Raw genomic sequence first — 18,411 nt, forward strand, 5'->3', positions numbered from 1 at the left:
ACTGAGCCTGTGCAGTGAGATCTGACAGGGGACCTCGGCTAGCCAGCAAAGGAGACACCTGGGAAAATTGCCCCCAGCTGACTGGAGGCCAAGATGGCAGGAAAGTGGAGTTCAGGGCCTGGCTGTTACCAGGGGACTTAGGCCAGTGAGAGAGCACAGACTCAGAGTCAGAGGCTTACCATGCAGCAGCCGGAGGGATGAAAACAAGCATCTGAGGAGAGAGAGAAAGCTCACACAGATGGGAAGTGAACCTGTTAGGAGTGCACTAATGTAGCCACCATTATGGTAGAGTGGGGTCCGGCAGGGAGAGCGGGTGACCAGCAGCCAGAATGGCAAGTCTGGAGTCAGCAGCTGCAGCACAGGTGCAGAAGGAGCTGCTGAAGTGATAGGTTTCTCAACGGCACCCAGTCGGCACAAAAACCCTGATTGGACCATTGCTGGAAGTTCCCCATGTGAGGACCCTGCAGTGAGTTTTTTGAACAGTACCCTGGTTGTGATGGGGCCATCCCTGCTACTGCCAGAGTGTGGAAGCACTGTCATTCAGAAGTGCATGTCCTGAGGAGGAAACAGCAATGTGGAGGAGGCTGCTGTTACCCATGGAGCAGATGCATCCACAGAAGACCCAAGAAGACCCTTTTCCGGAGAGCCAACTTGGACAAGCATCATGAGAGTAGATGCATAAGGACTCCACATTGCCCTCCACTGAAGGTGCAGGCAGTTACCCTGTGTGAAGACCCTGCAAAAACCCTGGCTTATGTGACCCTGGGAAGCAGCAGCATCACAGCAAGAACCAGCAATGACCCCCAACTACAAAGGACAACCCAGGCGGAGCCACAGGTGAGATAGAGTCTACAACTAAAGGACCCCCAGTGACAAAGGATGGCACAGCCCTGAGAGGTCATGAAGGTCCTTGCACCCTGGAGGTGTGCATAACCCGGTGCGGTGTTCTTCATGGGGTGGTGCTTACAAATTGTAGGAGGCAGAACAGCTGCTGCATGTGGGAAGAACTCTGGTGCTGCCCTACTTGGTAAAAGTAAAATAGAGGAATAGGCTCATCTACTATATTTCTACCCAATGTAAAAGTTATTAAGGGGGGGGGGGGGGGTTCTCCTCTTTTTCCCCAGTGCTCGCACTGTTTAAGGAATAATATAGTGGGAAAGCTCTCCTTGTTAAATTGTTTCTAGATTAAAGCTTATCTATTGAAAAAACACAGTTTAACTCAAGATGGTGCACTACAAATACTACAGTGTCCTGCATGTGTTCAACTGTTTCTTATTTAAAGTGAATCTATTGCATAGATTGCATGCTAATGCAGTGCACTACAAATACAGAAATAATGCAGCCTAAGTATGTCCACTATTAATTCTATTTCTAATTCTGGACTGATTAGTTTTTCCATAGCTCAAAACATTTAAGAAATTGTCACTGTGTTGTACTGTATACGCTGATACAAAGTCCCCTGTGGAGGGGAAGAGAAAGTGTTTGCAATGTCTTGTTGTTATGTGTTAATTGTTTCCTATTACAATAAAATGCAGTTAGATCCTATGGTTATTGTGTACGAGGGGGAAAACTGACATGTCTCTTTGATCTTACCCGAAACTGGTCTGTTTATGTACCCCCTACTCAATCTCCATCCGAATCATGGCACAGACTTTGGGGTATTAGTACACTTTCATTATATATTTAATATTGCAAGGTGATTCACTGGTTGTTACATAGTTACATAGTAGGTAAGGCTGAAAAAAGACTTGCGTCCATCTAGTTCAACCTGGTATAGATATCCATTGCTGATTTGGTAGGTTCTGGTATTTTACAGACAAATTATATTTCTTATTTGTACCCATGGATGTTTTTCTCCAGTAAATGTTTGTCCAACTTTGCCTTGAACGCATTTAATGAGCCAGCCGTTACCACCTCTCTGGGAAGAGAGTTCCAGAGTTTGACTGTTCTGACCGTAAAGAAATTCTTTCTACTAGCTGAATGAAATCTTTTTTCTTCTAATCTATACTCATGCCCTCGCGTCCTAGATTCCTTTCTAGTAGAAAATAGGGTGTGTGACAGTTCCTTATATTGGCCCTTGATATACTTGTACATGTTGAGCATGTCCCCCCTTAAACGTCTCTTTTCTAATGTAAATAGTCCCAAATTGCTTAATCTCTCCCCGTAGCTTAAATTCTCCATTCCCCTAATAAGCTTTGTTGCTCGCCTTTGGACTTTTCCTAATTCTATGATGTCCTTTTTATAGTGTGGGGCCCAGAACTGTACTCCGTACTCTAGGTGAGGTCTCACCAATGCTTTATATAGTGGCATAATTACCCTTGAGTCCCTAGTTTCCATTCCCCTCTTAATACATGCCAGAGTTTTGTTGGCCTTTTTTGTAGCTACATTACAATGGGCACTACATCCTAGATTGCTGTCTATTTGGACTCCTAGATCCTTTTCAAGTATGGAATTACCCAGTTCCTCTCCGCTAAGGTTGTAACTTGCACACTGGTTGTGTCTCCCAAGGTGCATAACCTTACATTTATCTACATTGAACCTCATCTTCCATTTTTTTGCCCACTCATCTAGAATTGCAAGATCATTTTGAAGCATGGTGACATCTTCTGGTGATTTGATGACTTTGCTAAGTTTTGTATCGTCCGCAAAGATGGATACATTGCTGAGTAACCCTATCCCAATATCGTTAATAAAAATGTTAAACAAAATGGGCCCCAAAACCGAACCCTGGGGCACTCCACTTAGTACCGGTATCATATCTGATACGGCACCATTCACAACCACTCAGAGTTCTCTATTACATAGCCAATTCCCTACCCATCTGCAGATATTTTCACCCAATCCTAGGTTCTCCATTTTATTAATAAATCTCTTGTGTGGGACAGTATCAAATGCTTTAGGGAAATCTAGGAAAATCACATCTACAGCATTTCTATTATGTTATTGTACTTTTATATAGCCAAGTAGTCCAGGCTGTTTATCACAGAGGTGCTTGAGAATTTGTGAATAGGGGCATGGAGTCTGATTTTTAATTATCTATTTTTGGTCATTTTCCCCTCTTTTCCACTGAATGGGTCCATAAGAGATATAGCATATGTTGGTAATCCCATGCAGTTCTGAAAGGGCCGGCAGATGTCCCACATCCCATTCACATTCTAAAGAAGTATGCAGGGTGGAGAGATAATTACTGGCAATTGTGGTGCTGTGTTGAATCGCATCTATTTACCCCCTCCCTGTGAACAGAGGTGTTTTGTATAAGTGGGCATGGGGCCTTATACATATTTTTTTTTTATGCAGTGTCAATATTGGCTGATTTTGCATGCAGCCTGCAAATGTTAGACAGATTTAATTTATCTGCACTTTTGCCATCTTCCCCACCACCAGTGCAGCATATTTTTTCTCATGTGTACAGTTACTTGCTTTTTCTGTGCTTTACTTCCAAACCAGAATCAGACCCCTCCTCTCACTGTCACATATCCATAATAAATTCTGTCATTAAGTTGATTTCTGAGAAAATGGTGCCGGGCCATAGGTATATGTATAGATCTCCGAATACATGGCACAAGTACCATGATCACAATAATACCTATGGCACTGATTTTTATTTGAAGCGATACTCTTTGTAGCCATACTCTTTGGTTAGCCATTCCTGTTGTTACTTATTACTTTTTACCACTTTTAGATTAAAATATTCCTTTGCATATAGATGCATAACTATATATATAAATATATTCACTTACTACCAGCACAAACTTGCGCAAGGTGTGGGAGGTGATTTCTACAAAAGAAAATACAGTTAAGGTCCGTACACACTGGGCATTTTGGTCCATATATGAGGTAGTGGAAATCATTCCCTGATAATGAGCTTAGATTTTTGCCTGCTGCAGTCATTTTTATGGGGGGGGGGGGGGGGGGGGTTGTTAACGGCTTCCATAGTAGGAGAATATAGAAAGTGGTTCACTGGGCCTAAAAACATGAAAACTTAGCTCATTTTAGTTCAAAATCATGCTTATGGGCCATTATGTTTTCAAAATAGCTGGTAATCTGCTTTGATTTGCAGTTGAAGTTACGATTTGATTTGATTTCATTTGATTGTACTCTTTGGATGTTATACATCACTAATATCTGATACACCTTTTGAAACACTTTGGGCGGTATTCAATGAGCCTGATTCGCCATGTTTTTATGGCGAATTTGTGCTGTTTGGCGAATTTCTGACTAAAACGGTGAATCACCCTATTCAATGACCACATGGCGAATACATTTGAAGGTTTTTTTCGCCATGATTCACCGAGTAGGAATCGCTATCTTTTTATGGAGAAGTGGAATGTGAACTTTTAAAATAAAGTGTTTTGTTTTTTACATTTGGTGTCAAAAAATCAGGAATTTTATTCTGAGGAGGGGCATGCTACTTTTATTCATGTGCTGTAAGCACATGAATATATATTTAATTTTTAAAAAAATATTTTTTTTTTTTTTTTTTTTACACAGCAGCCAGCAGGGGGCGCCGGAGCCGAGCCGCTCATTACATATTCATATATTCACTGCACCCGATGTTACGATCGGGTATAGTGAATATACACTCCCCTGCTGGCACCCCCGGGGGGCAGCCTGTGCTGCCTGGCACCCGGGGAGCCCACCTGCCCCCCACAAACGTTCTGGGCCAGGCAGAGAGACTTCCATCTCTCTGCCTGGCACCGTCCTCAGGCTCCCTGCGGCATTCGCCGCAGGAGCTCATATTCACCAGTCAGGGGCAGCGAGCCCCTGACACGTTGAATACCGGAGCCCGCTGGCTCCTGAACGTGGCGAATGTGCAGCGAATCCTAAAAAGGATTCGCTGCACCTCGCAGGTATTCACATTGAATACCGCCCATTGAGTTAACCCTAAACAAAGGATATTTTGCTTTGTTTTTATGATTAAATCTTGTACTAGAATCCTGCATATATTAAAGAAAACAAAATGAAACTCACCTGTCTAGGCCAGTTGATGATTGAGAATTATAAATGCAAATCACCCATTTTAGTAAATATTTGATGTGATTCTTACTAAATTTACACAACCTTGCATCCTCGTACCTCCGCAAACCATTTGCAGCCTGTATTAAGGGCTAAAAAGTATATTGCCCATTATCAGGCTATTCACCCTGACCCCAGAAAAGCTTGTACACTTTGGCCCTGAAGCAATGTTTTAATAAGTGAATTCTTTTAGAGGAATTAATTAAGTTTTTTTAAGTGTGTGTTTATAAAATAAGGTTATTTTAGTGTCAGAATCATCACTTGTGTCTCATGCATTTGAACACCAAAAGATTTTCACCTTTTGTTTTAATGAACTGTATGGTTAAAGCTCATCACCAATAACACCATGACCAGGCTTCTAGGTGATACATATGGATGAGCAGTCAGAATACTAACACCGGCATCCTGAAGGAGGGAATCCACCTGCTGTCTTTGCGACATTACCAAGAATGGTGGAGCCTGAGAGCCTGAGAGGGCCCCTCTGGGAAGGAGGATGGGAACAATGGAAGTTGAGGAGCCCAGGACATGGACACATATAATAAGGTCATTTTTCTGGCACTGAGCGGTGTATGCTGTTAGGAGTTTAATGAAGAGTGTGTGTGTGTGTGTGTGTGTGTGTGTGTGTGTGTGTGTGTGTGTGTGTGTGTGTGTGTGTGTGTGTGTGTGTGTGTGTGTGTGTGTGTGTGTGTGTGTGTGTGTGTGTGTGGAGGGGGGGTTCTGTTAAATGTTTAATGAAGTGTGGGTTCTGTGAGATCATTATTGAATTAGGGGGTGCAAAGTGGCCACCATGACAGCTCTAGCTTTAGGGTTCCAAAAATGTAGGTTTGCCACTACCTGGTGCTCATGTAAACTGAAGGGATGTACTATAAGGATCTTTACTGAAATACCAACTTTATTTTACCTTTAACCGAACCTCCAGATTGATAAAAATGTAAGCCTGTCTGTCTGCCATTCGTTTCCTCTCTTTTCACAACCAGATTTTTTCAATACACTTCATGCATGTTAAACTTGGTATACACTGGGTCATATGCCATTCAGTTGGGTGGTATGTGCCACTCCCCTGGTTGCTTGCGATGAAGCTAGGTTTGATGTGAGACACATCAAACCTCTTGACATCGCTAGTGACACTATGCAAGTTAATGATGGACAGAATAGTGGATGTTCCTTCCTTCATCAACATCGCTCCAGTGTGTACGGGGGATCTGTGCTGACAGGGATGTCAGAACGACTCTCTGTCACTCCATTGTGTACTCTTTAATGCTGTATATTAAACTTTATGCATCAGGTGATTATGTTTTTGTAAATCATACTACAGATGCTATACACAATTGTTTATTAATACATGATTACAAACATGATATGATGAAGAACATAAAATGTAAACATTTTTATTTACACAAGGACAAATGTAATAAGAAGTTTCAAGATTTAAATCAAAGCATGCTGTCAGTGTTATTATATTTATAGATACAGAGTATCCTGCTTGTTCATCCATCATCTCTTTGTTTACATCTCTACCTGCTTCCCACGCACCGCTGTTTGTACAAAACAGCAGAATTGAAACTTTACTGCTACAGTATGTTACTTAAATGGATTATAATAGTGTTTTCATAACACTGCATAATTCCCATACATACACTTAAACAGAAAAGGATAATAGGAACAACATATGATTTATATATATTAGTAAATAAAGACTTTAGTAATACATTCTAGTTACAGCATGTGCACTGTATATATATATATATATATATATATATATATATATATATATATATATAGTCTATTGTATAATAGTCTATGATATACAGTATATTACTATACTGTATGTAGCACTTTCGCACTGCACAATATTCTGGAACCTATATAAAACCTGTTTCTCAATAACCAACACTCGCAAGTCAGAACTTCAAGACTAATACATATGCATTATATTCCTTCAGTCTTCAGAACAGCACAGATAATTATCGTACAGCAGTGCCCTGTGACTGCAACTATAAAGAGACTACTTTGGATTGTTACAGCTCAATCCATTCCTGACAACAGTTGTGTCCAGATAATTCATCACCACCACGCCATCATCAGCACACAGGCAGGCACGATACAGCAAGCAGCAACAGTGGAGGAATTCCATCGTAGTATTGTTCAGCACCATCCGTCATGGACAGCGGCAAATCCATGCAGGCTCATGTCTACAGATACATCGGCACCACTATGTATAGCTACAATACGTACTCAGCATAGTACAGTTCAGCACCATCCGTCATGGACAGCAGCAATTCCATGCAAGCTCCTGCCTACAGATAGTGATACCCACAGGGACAGCGTACTGTACATCGGCACCACTATTTATGTATAGCTACAATATGTACTCGGCATAGTACTGTTCAGCACCATCCGCCATGGACAGCGACAGTTCTATGCCAGCTCCTGCCTGCAGGTTACACACAGGTCTAGCATACATAGGAATGACTATTTACATGAATGTACAGTATAGCTAATATATGTAATCAGCATACAGACACTTCCAATGTTTAAACATATTTGTATTTTATGAATCTACAGTTAGTTATTAGTGACTATAGGCAAGCACTAGTATGCCAACCTATTATAAGGTTACTGAAACTTATTTGGTGCTACATAAATGCCATTGTGAACATCAGAAGCTGCACATATATGGTGATGCTATAGGCAAGGTACAGATGACTTTAGCATACAGCCAATGCCCCCCAGCGCAAACAACAGCAACATGCACCTATCGTAGCAATGTAAACAAAGCGCCTCTCCACCGAGCACATCAAGGAAACTTCATATAATTGCTTTCCAGATTATAACACATTTGCCCTGCAGATGTATTTTGCATGCAAATGAAATGATGAATCCTATTATGAATGCTCTGAAAAGCACATCTTACATAACATCAGAGTAGCAGAGCAGAGATAAGCAATACACCCACAGTCTGCAAAAGGAAAGAGATCCCCGGGATGGCACACAGAAATGTACACTGTATATTCCCGATATACAACTGATATTATTGGAACTATATAAGTGAATGGTAAATGTTAATAAATAAAACAGCTATGGGAAAACCATGTCTTATTTTATGTCCTGCCCAAACTCACCTTTGAGTTTTGTGTCGGGTTAACCACACAGACCAGCTGTCCAGCTGAGGAGAAGACCCTCTTTGCCTGGTAGTGCTGGAACCTCAGGTGAATAAGATCTAACACTGCCCCAAAACACTGAGTGAAGAAAAGCATCACAACTTTCTGCCTCTTCCCCTGTGTCACTCAGGGCTAGCAATACAGCCGGTCAGTGCTGGGGAGCTGGAGAGGAGTGTAGCGGTGTGTGAGCACTACACTCCTGCACCTCCTAGCATGCCTTCATATTTATCATCCAAATAAGATGCTTAGAATCTTGCAGCAGTCGCCTGACCAATCCAAAGAGCCGGAATGTTATCCTTGAGGACCAGAGACAGCCAATAACAAATGCCTCCCCCTACTGAAGCTCTGATGAATAGAGGTAATGCTGGGGAATGTACTACTGCACATTACCATACATCAGCCCATCACATTCATCTCTCCGTTACAGACCCATCCTTACAGAGACGCCTGCAACCAATCTCATTGGTTAATGTCTTCATTTAATAATTGACTCACTTTATGCTGTAACCTCTCTTAGCATCAGGGGAGAGAGAAAGCTAGGCTTTACATTATCACTTCAGAACAACAAGGAAAAGTTAAGCGAATCGACTGTGTGTATACTTCATAGAAACGGCAGTCTGGGGATTTTAACATGTGTGATGGGAATATGATAGCGCTGTTGAATGAGATTTATATTTCCCATTACACTTGCTGAGAATTTTTAATGATGTCCTGTTACTCTTCTCTCCAATAACTCTTGTCTTGAGGAAAGAGGGAGTACACACTGTACACACCGATAGGGGCAGATACACTGTACACTGACAGGGGCATCCTCTGCAGGGAGCACGCACTGTACCGACAGGGACATAATCTGCATGGAGCACAAACTGCACCAGCAGAGCAGCACACACAGGTGCATCATCTGAAAGGGGCATCATCTGCACGGCCACGGAGCACACACTATACACCGACAGGAGCATCATCTGCAAGGAGCAAACACTATGCACCGACAGGATCATCATATGCAGGGAGCACACACACTGTACACCGACAGGGGCAGATACACTGTACACCGACACAACCTACACGGAGCACACAAAGTACACCAGCAGGGGCAGAGACCGTACACTGTAGAGGGTGTGGGTTAAAAGATAGATGGGGTTTTGGTTGACAGTTATTAGGTCGACCAATGAAGGTTGACAGTGAAAATGTCAACATGTGAAGAATGTTGACATGCACGAGGTCGACATTGCCAAAAGGTCAACACAAGCAAAATGTTGGGTACTTGTGAGTTATCCGGGCTGCCGATTTCTAAATCGGGTCGGATCGGGCACATCGCATCGCATCGCATGCGACCATCGGATGCGATGCGATGCGATGACCCGATTTTTCCATAGGAATCAATGTTAAAATGGACTGAGTCCATTTTAACATGGAATTCAATGGGAAAAAGGGGTCCTTTTCATACCCCTACTATCCAAGTGGGCATGGAGTTGGATATAAACCTGTGGCGAGCGTAGCGAGCCACCGAGCCCGAAGCGTGGCGAGCCCCGCGAGGGGACACAGAATACCGTCCCCTCGCGGGGCTCGCTTCGCTCGCTCGCCACAGGTTTATATCCAACTCCATGCCCACTTGGATAGTAGGGGTATGAAAAGGACCCCTTTTTCCCATTGAATTCCATGTTAAAATGGACTCAGTCAATTTTAACATTGATTCCTATGGAAAAATCGGGTCATCGCATCCGATGATCGCATGCGATGCGATGCGATGCGATATCGCATCGCATCTGATTGTATGCCTTAACTTAAGGCATACAATCAAAAAATCGGCAGCCCAGATAACTCACAAGTACCAAATGTTGATATAAAAAGGGTCAACGTGAGGTTATCGCGGTTATGTGTCTATGTCGACATCTGTCAACATGAACCCCCAATTAGTGCACCACATACACTCTCATGGTGCCTCAATCCACTTTACTTGGCATACTTTATCGTTCTGAATTGTAGTAAATCGTAGTGAAATTGTGAAAAACTTATGTCCACATTTTCATGTGTTGACCATTGCTATGTCAACCTATTGCTTGTGTTGACCTATTGTCAATGTCATTCTAGTGCATGTTGACCTTTTAACCGTGTCGTTCTATTGCCTGCCGATCAACATATTGAGTTTTGACGTGGACTCAGTCGACCTTACAGATTAGGGCATAACCTTTGTGGAGTACACACTGACTGACAGGGGCACAATCTGCATGGAGCACACACTGTACAATGACAAGGGCACTGGCATAATATGCAGGGAGCACACACTGTACAATGACAAGGGAACTGGCATAATATGCAGGGAGCACACACTGTACAATGACAAGGGCACTGGCATAATATGCAGGGAGCGTATCAGCGTAGCAACATCTTACCTACAGTTTTGCATCTAAAAATATCCCTCTCGCATCACATGTGATTAATGCTTGAAGGCAGAGCGCTGGGAGTCACGGAGAAGAGTCTTACAGATGGGAGAAAAACAGAGCTGATTTGCATATCGGCAAGCAACAAATCGCTTTTTAAATGCTGCATTGTTCCAGTTATTAGTGCAGGAGCTTGGGTGCAGACAATAAATTAGCTTACATTTATTACTGCTAAACTGTGTCTGCAAATGTCCACAGCGGAGATAAATTTAAGGTTAAACTCAATAGATTCCAACTTTGACGTCCACCAAGATAATTACTGATGTATTACAGGTGATACACACACACACACGCACGTACGTGTGCACCATTGCCCCTGAATTGTGTGACATTACATTTTCTGTGAGAGGGGCGTGTAGTGGATGTTAGAAAGATAAAGGGGCATTGTAATTTAGTATAATGTAAACTGGGGTCCACTGTAATGTGGAACAATATGAACTAGAGGGCACTGTAATGTGAAACAATATGAACTGGAGGGCACGTGTGCCATATTCTGATCTGCTCAATATAATGTGGAGGGCACTATAATGTTACATAATAAGAACTGGGGCACTTTAATGTGGCACAATATGAAATAGGGGCATTATAGTGTGGAATAATGTAAACTGGGGCACTATAACATGGCATAAGTTGACATGGAAGGCACTCTAATGTGGCACAGTATGTACAGGGGACACTGTGGGCGAGATTTATTGAATGGCGATTTTTTTTTGCAAAGTGCGCATTGTTTGCAACTTGCCATTTATTGCACTTTTTAGAAATCGCATTTTTAGTCCCAATTTGCGTTTTTAATGGGTTTGCGAATTAGCGCTGAAAAAGTGTGTTAATGTGCGATATGGTGCGAATGGAGTCGATTTAAAACGCCATAAAAGTGCGATTTCCGGGTTAGGTTAAGTGCGAATTTGTGGCCAACCGGAATGCGAATTAGACAAATCCATACAACCTCCTAACCTATTGGCCCACCTTAGTCCATTTCAATATGCATCACACCCCCTATATAAAGGGGCACAGGCGCCATTTTACCCTTTGAAAGGGAGTTAGGAGTTGGTGATGGACAGCAGAGGAGGCATGAGAGCAAACCCAGGAGGCAGAGGGACAGCCAGCTGAGGGCCAATTACCCCAACCACTGTGAGAGGTAGGGGAGTGAGAGGCAGCACTGCATCTCACACAGCCAGCACTGTGAGAGCCAGGACAGGGAGAGGCAGCATGCTGCCAGCAAGAGCTGTGGCAGGGAGAGGCCACATGGTGGAAGGTCAGCAGGTGGAGATGGAGGAGGATGATGCAGGAACAAGCTATGTGTCCTCACAGGAGGAACAGAGTGGCAGGCACACAGAGGAGGAGCTGCAGGAGGATTGCGCATTGTTTGCAACTCGCCATTTATTGCACTTTTAGAAATCGCATTTTTAGTCCCAATTTGCATTTTTTAATGGGTTTGCGAATTAGCGCTGAAAAAGTGTGTTAATGTGCGATATGGTGCGAATGGAGTCGATTTAAAACGCCATAAAAGTGCGATTTCCGGGTTAGGTCAAGTGCGAATTTGTGGCCAACTGGAATGCGAATTACACAAATCCACCTGACCAGGCCATACAACCTCCTAACCTATTGGCCCACCTTAGTCCATTTCAATATGCATCACACTCCCTATATAAAGCGGCGCAGGCGCCATTTTACCCTTTGAAAGGGAGTTAGGAGTTGGTGATGGACAGCAGAGGAGGCATGAGAGCAAACCAAGGAGGCAGAGGGACAGCCAGCTGAGGGCCAATTACCCCAACCACTGTGAGAGGTAGGGGAGTGAGAGGCAGCACTGCATCTCACACAGCCAGCACTGTGAGAGCCAGGACAGGGAGAGGCAGCATGCTGCCAGCAAGAGCTGTGGCAGGGAGAGGCCACATGGTGGAAGGTCAGCAGGTGGAGATGGAGGAGGATGATGCAGGAACAAGCTATGTGTCCTCACAGGAGGAACAGAGTGGCAGGCACACAGAGGAGGAGCTGCAGGAGGATGTTTTTTCAGAGGTGGAGTGGCCTCAGCATGGGGAAGATGATGCAGAGGAGGAGGTGGAGGAAGGCGCAGACCAGGAGGAGGAGGGTGACCCAGAGAATGAGGAGGAGGTGGATCCAACCCGTACTGCTAGTGGGAGGAAAGTGCGGTTCTCCTACGAAGAGAATATGGCCCTGGTGCGTGCTCTGTTGCCACTTTATGACCGGCTGCTGGGTCCTCACCACCACCGCACAACTGTGGCACGGAAGAAGGGGATGTGGGAGACCATAACCAACTCTGTGAATGCATTGAGTGCACACAAGAGGAGTGTACAGAACGTTAAAAAACGATACAACGATATTAAGCGCCTCCTCAAATCCAAGCTCTGAAACAGAAAGAGGCCTGTCCCACGGGAGGCAGACCTAGGCAGCATGTCACATTCAGCATGTCACATTCAAGGCATAGGAGAAGCTGTTACGCAGAATAATACCACCCGAGGTGCTTCCAGGCGTGCACATTGTGGACACAGACAGGCCCCCCCACTCCACCTCAAACTGGTAAGTGTTAACACATGTACACAATCAACTTTTCATTGTAATGGTCACCTGCAATTATGATGTATTGTTTTGTGTGTCCAATTGAAGTGATTTTGTGGAACTACATATGCCCTTATGAATGTGTTGGTTGGTAATTAATGCATTGTGTGTTGGTCTGGGTCATGTAGTTCCACAAAACCAATTACAGTGTGTTGACCTTATCACTGTTGACCTGTACTGTTCCTGTGATTGTACACCTAGACACTGGTAAGGTTTCAAGCATTTCAGTGAAACTTTGACATGTTTAACATGATGATGTATATGATGAATTAAAATGGCAGCCATAATATACTGCAATGTGCTCATGTTTAATTTACATAAAACATGATGGTAGCATAATATTTGCATAATTTTGCAATCATCAAGGTAATTAACGTTAGCATACATAGTTTAAACAATCTTTACATTAGCCAGAAAGAAAAATGCACTTAAAGTGGTAATGTCCATATTGCTAAATCTGCCATTTTGTTTTCACAGCTCCAGCTCCAGACTCCCAGCCTGCTGTTGTGGTTCATCCATCTCATCGCAATGGTGGGGATTTCGACCCTGCAGGTAAGATGTGATAGTGTTAACCAAAGCATTTTTACACATCACACATGGTTGAAACCTACACCCTGCACTCTACAACTACACAACCATGCCTGGGATTTTGAAAGACTTTGCACATCCTGATGTAAATTAATATTTAGTAAAGCATGTGTTGTACCTAACATATGCATTTGACAACTATGATTGACATGTGCTTTGACACCACATGACATTGCAATGGTCGATGATAGTGTTTGAAATGTTTACCCAACAAATAGAGTGCAATGGAATGTGGCTTTTTTTTTTAAGGAACCCATACAAAGGATTGTAAAACACCATCAGCAATAGTTCCTTTATGGTGGAAATAGTAACCCACCACATAGATGCAATATGCATCTGGCAGACCTCAGCATTATAACTAACTTTCCATTATCCACAAACCAACATTCTGCTTAACATACTTACCTCTGTAATCTTATTTGTAGGAACATCACAACCGATGCCAGAGCCAATAGATCCCATACAGATGCTGAATGCTATGAGTGAAATAATCCTGGAGCCCGTCACCACTTTGGAACCTGCACAACAAAGAACACAGCCAATCAATGTTCCTCCCTATACTCAGTCACATGGGCAGCAGCCCCCACTCCTACAAGCCACCAATACTCCTGCTAATGCAGATGATTTGACCAGAACCATTCACACATTTAAAGAAAAGCACATTTTTTATGGAGTCACAGAGCCTCCAAATTGAACACATAAAGGGGTATGTGCAAAGCATTGGTCAGCAAATTAGAAAAGTATCTCAAAGTCTGTGTGCAAGTGTGCAAGTGTAGAAACACAAATTCGTATTGCATCCACAATAAACACACGCTTAGGAGAGATTGGGCAGGCCATTAGGGGCAAACCACAAATTTTGCCAAACTAAATGAAAATATGCTGGCACAGACCCAAGCTATTAATGGCCAAACAACTGCGTTGATGTCCCTACAAAGTCAGTTAAGCATAAGCGCAACCAATTTGTTAGGTCAACAACAAACCACATCTACTCAAAGTAGTAGTGTGTCCTCAACAACCATGAGTGGGTCACCCACTACTCCCCCACGTCGTAGTGTACGTACTAGGGGTGGGTGTGGCTCTATCGGCAAGGGTGGTATTTCCCGGTCTCAGGGAAAAATTGCTTAACGGTATAAATATTGTCGATTGTTCTGTGATGTTACATGCATCCGTATTGATGTTGACATTGTCATATTGCACTATTTCTTGACATTTGCAGAAACGTGCCTTTTTCTGCAAGTAAAATCTTTTTGCTTACTGCAACCTTGGTGTCATTCTGTTGAATACTTAAACCATACTTTGATTTGTGTTTGAATATTGAAATATTACCTTCAAAGGTTGTTTTATGCCTACCAGGGGATTAATGAGATTTTATTAGGGGCTATTACAGAAGTTTGAAAGGGTCCAGAATTTACCATTGCAGAGTGTAAGTACCATGTAATTTAACCATTACATTTGAATCCCCTCAGCTCAGGCCTCCATGGCAGCTCCACCCCTTGCACCTATGTTTTGTACCTTTAACAATGATTTCTATACATCAACCATGTTAGGATTACTTACATTATAAAGTCAAAGGTACCACCAGGTTTCAAGGAAATGACAAAGCAGGTATGGCAGAACTTGCAGGGGGTGTGCATTAGGGTGAATATTTTAAAGACCCAACTTCCTACTTAATTGCCGAGCACTTCTGCTCTACAGTTGAATACTTGCACTCTTTGGGAATAAGAGGATCGGCTTCTCCTCTCCATCTACCTCCTGGGAAAGGACTGCCCATAATCCAGTCCCAGAGGCATCCGTCTTCAACAAAAACTGTTTTTGAAAATCATAGTGCCAGAATTCATATTATTCAGGTGTATAGCCTCCGGGTATCTGGTGGCAGATTCCACTACCACTTATTTGTATTGGTGCTCTCAAACAGATTTTTCCACTGGTCCTTTCAGATCCATACCAATTTGTTTAAAAGGCATGGAAATGATAGGGAGGGGTAACAGTGGAGCCCTAAACTCTATCCGAGGGGCCATCTTCTGGCACACTGGGCATTCCTGTCAATGCCTCTTGACTGAGGCATAGATGCCTGGCCAAAAGAACCGTAACAGCATGCATTGGAGTGTTTTCTCCTCCCCTAAATGACCACCTCACAAATGCATATGTGTAGCTTCTAATTCCAACTGCTCATGTTTTCGGGAAACTAACAACTGATCTATTCTTTTTGCCTATAAAGTAGTAACACAATAGCAAATCATTTTACAATACAAAATATGGCGCACCTTCTGATGGTAAAGCATCAATCACTCTACCATTAATTAGTTTTACAGCCTCAAAGTCATGAACTAGATTGCTGTTAGGACGTTGGTCTCATGCAGAGTCCTGCAATTATACCCTATATATAGGGTTCCATTCAGCCTCCAACTTGGTTTCCTGGGGTGGTTTAGTAGTTTCAGTAGCTCTCTCAGATCCAAACTTTGGTAGTCTCTGGTCCATGAGTTGCCTCAGCGGCTGTCAATTTGTTAAAATCATGCCAGGTAACCAGCTCCTGCAGCAATCGGAAGTCACGGCCCAGGATTAATGGATAAGGTGGTCTGGAGGTCACCGTTGCTGCCACCTTTAATGGCCAGCCTTGGTTGATCAGGGGTAATCATACACATGGGCAATCCTCAACATCGCCATGGATACACAATACCGTGACAGGAGGCAGGTCTTTGTCAACTCCTGGAGTAACTATGTTGGCAGCGTCAATGTTGAGCTCACTGCCAGTATCCACGAGTGCCCAGATCTCCCGGCCTTCCAACTGTACCAGTATCCGGAACAGGGTGAACTCTGTGTGGGATACAACCGCAGCCACCATGCTGATCAATGGGTGAGCCACTTTTGCCACACTGCAATCCATTGGCTCTCCCTGTTTTGGGCAGTTCTGGTGCACATGACCAGGTTGCCACATTCAAAGCACACCATGGGAGGCGGAGCCTTTGGCTTATGCACTGGCACCTGAGTTCTGGACTGGTACTGGCATGAATCCTGATCTGGCTCTACTCAGTTTTCCAAGAGTCAGGTGCCACTCAATCAGTAGCCAGATCCTCAAATCTCTGGGGTCAGCCTGAAGGGCCCATTTCTGCACCAAGTGGTCTAACACCCGCATAGCCTGTTCCAGTGTGTAATGATAATCTCAGAGTTAACCCTCACTCTGACTGGCGGGTCTGCAAGGTGTTCATTACAGCCTGAATTGTGATTCTGTTGCCAAGGTGCTGAAGCCACAGCAGCACCTGAGCCTGACCCTATTTCTATACCCTGAGTTGGCTGGCACCGACTTAGACTTTGCCACTAATAGCCACCTCTCCCGGGCAGACTAGCTCCATCTACAGTAGTACTCGGATGCCACCTGGTCTTTCACGGTGACACAAAGTCCCAGCCGAGTCAGGGTACCAGTAAGAGAATAAACTGACTAGACAACACAAAGATAAACTAGACTAGAACATCAACATAAACTAGAGCAGTAGTCACCAACCCGTCGCTTACGAGTTACTGATAGCTTGCCTTAGTGATCTGGGTGGCTCGACCACTGCACCACAGAGAGGAGGTGCACAGCACCCACACATCTCTCAGCACCAATCACAGCCTGCCTGCCACATTATGATACATCCCGCGGGGCTCAGCCCGGAGGATGTCACTGCTCATCACACGGCTTACCACCACCTGCTGCTGTCATTGGCTGCTGCTACTGACTGCAGCCTTGCTCTCTCTCGATCGCCGCCGCTAGTTCTAAGGGGAGGAGAGCACATTGTGTGTCTCTCCTTCCCCTCGCTGTGTATACCTGTGACTGGGCTGACAGTCAATCACAGCTCACAGGCTGGCAGCCAATCAGGAGCTGGCCCACGAGCTTTGATTTGCTGACGGCCCAGTCAGGGAAGTGACGGGAAGGAGAGATGCGCAATGTACTGTGCTCCTCTGCTCTTCAGAAGGGAAGTGGCAGAGGAGGAGAAGACACCATGGAGGAGACAGACAGAGGCAAGACAACCAGGCCAGCCAGCCAGCAGGGGGACACTGGACTCTCCTCCCCTGGCAGCAGCAGGAGCAACAACGGTGAGTTGTGCTGCTGCTGCTGGCACAGTGGGGGCATATCTGGCACTGTGGGGCATATCTGGCACTGTGGGGGCATACCTGTTTCTGGCACAGTGGGGGCATATCTCTCAGTGCGGGCACATGTGCATCTGGCACTATGGGGGCATATGTGTATCTGGCACTATTAAGGCATATTTACAGTATATGGCATAGCATCTACTCAGAGAGGCTTGGGGCATGGCCAGCAGCTCTCAGAGCACTGAGCATGCCCCCATAGCAGAAAAAATGGTGGATGTGGTCTCGCAGGAGTATAACGATAATAGGAGGGGGGAAACTAGGGGGCATGCCCTAGTTTCGGGTATGTGTCTTCTCTAACTCCAGTGTTGGGAGGTACAGTATGTATGCAGCATATTGGACATTGCAGTGTGTGGCATATTGTGTCTGGGGCATTGCAGTATGTGGCATAATGTGCCAGGGGCATTACATTGTGTGGCATAATGTGTAAAGGGCATTTTTCGATTAATATGCAGATTTTTTTTTATTTAATTTAGTAGCTGTTCAGGCAGTTTATTTTGTCT

The 18,411-nt window shown here is 44.1% G+C and overlaps 1 protein-coding gene across 1 annotated transcript in view; it reads right to left on the minus strand.

Annotated features, from left to right (window-relative positions):
* The window catches only part of SIAH3 (siah E3 ubiquitin protein ligase family member 3), a 98,320-nt gene extending 89,771 nt beyond the window's left edge, over positions 1-8,549 (minus strand). Inside the window, exon 1 of the mRNA XM_083168969.1 lies at positions 8,139-8,549. Within this exon, the coding sequence (XP_083025095.1) occupies positions 8,139-8,273 (135 nt within the window). The 5' untranslated portion in view covers positions 8,274-8,549. The remainder of the gene's footprint in view (positions 1-8,138) is intronic.
* Between the last annotated feature and the right edge of the window lie 9,862 nt (positions 8,550-18,411).

The sequence above is a fragment of the Crinia signifera genome, chromosome 2 (genome assembly GCF_055691185.1).
Source record: "Crinia signifera chromosome 2, ASM5569118v1, whole genome shotgun sequence".
In the NCBI taxonomy this organism is placed as follows: Eukaryota; Metazoa; Chordata; class Amphibia; order Anura; family Myobatrachidae; genus Crinia; species Crinia signifera.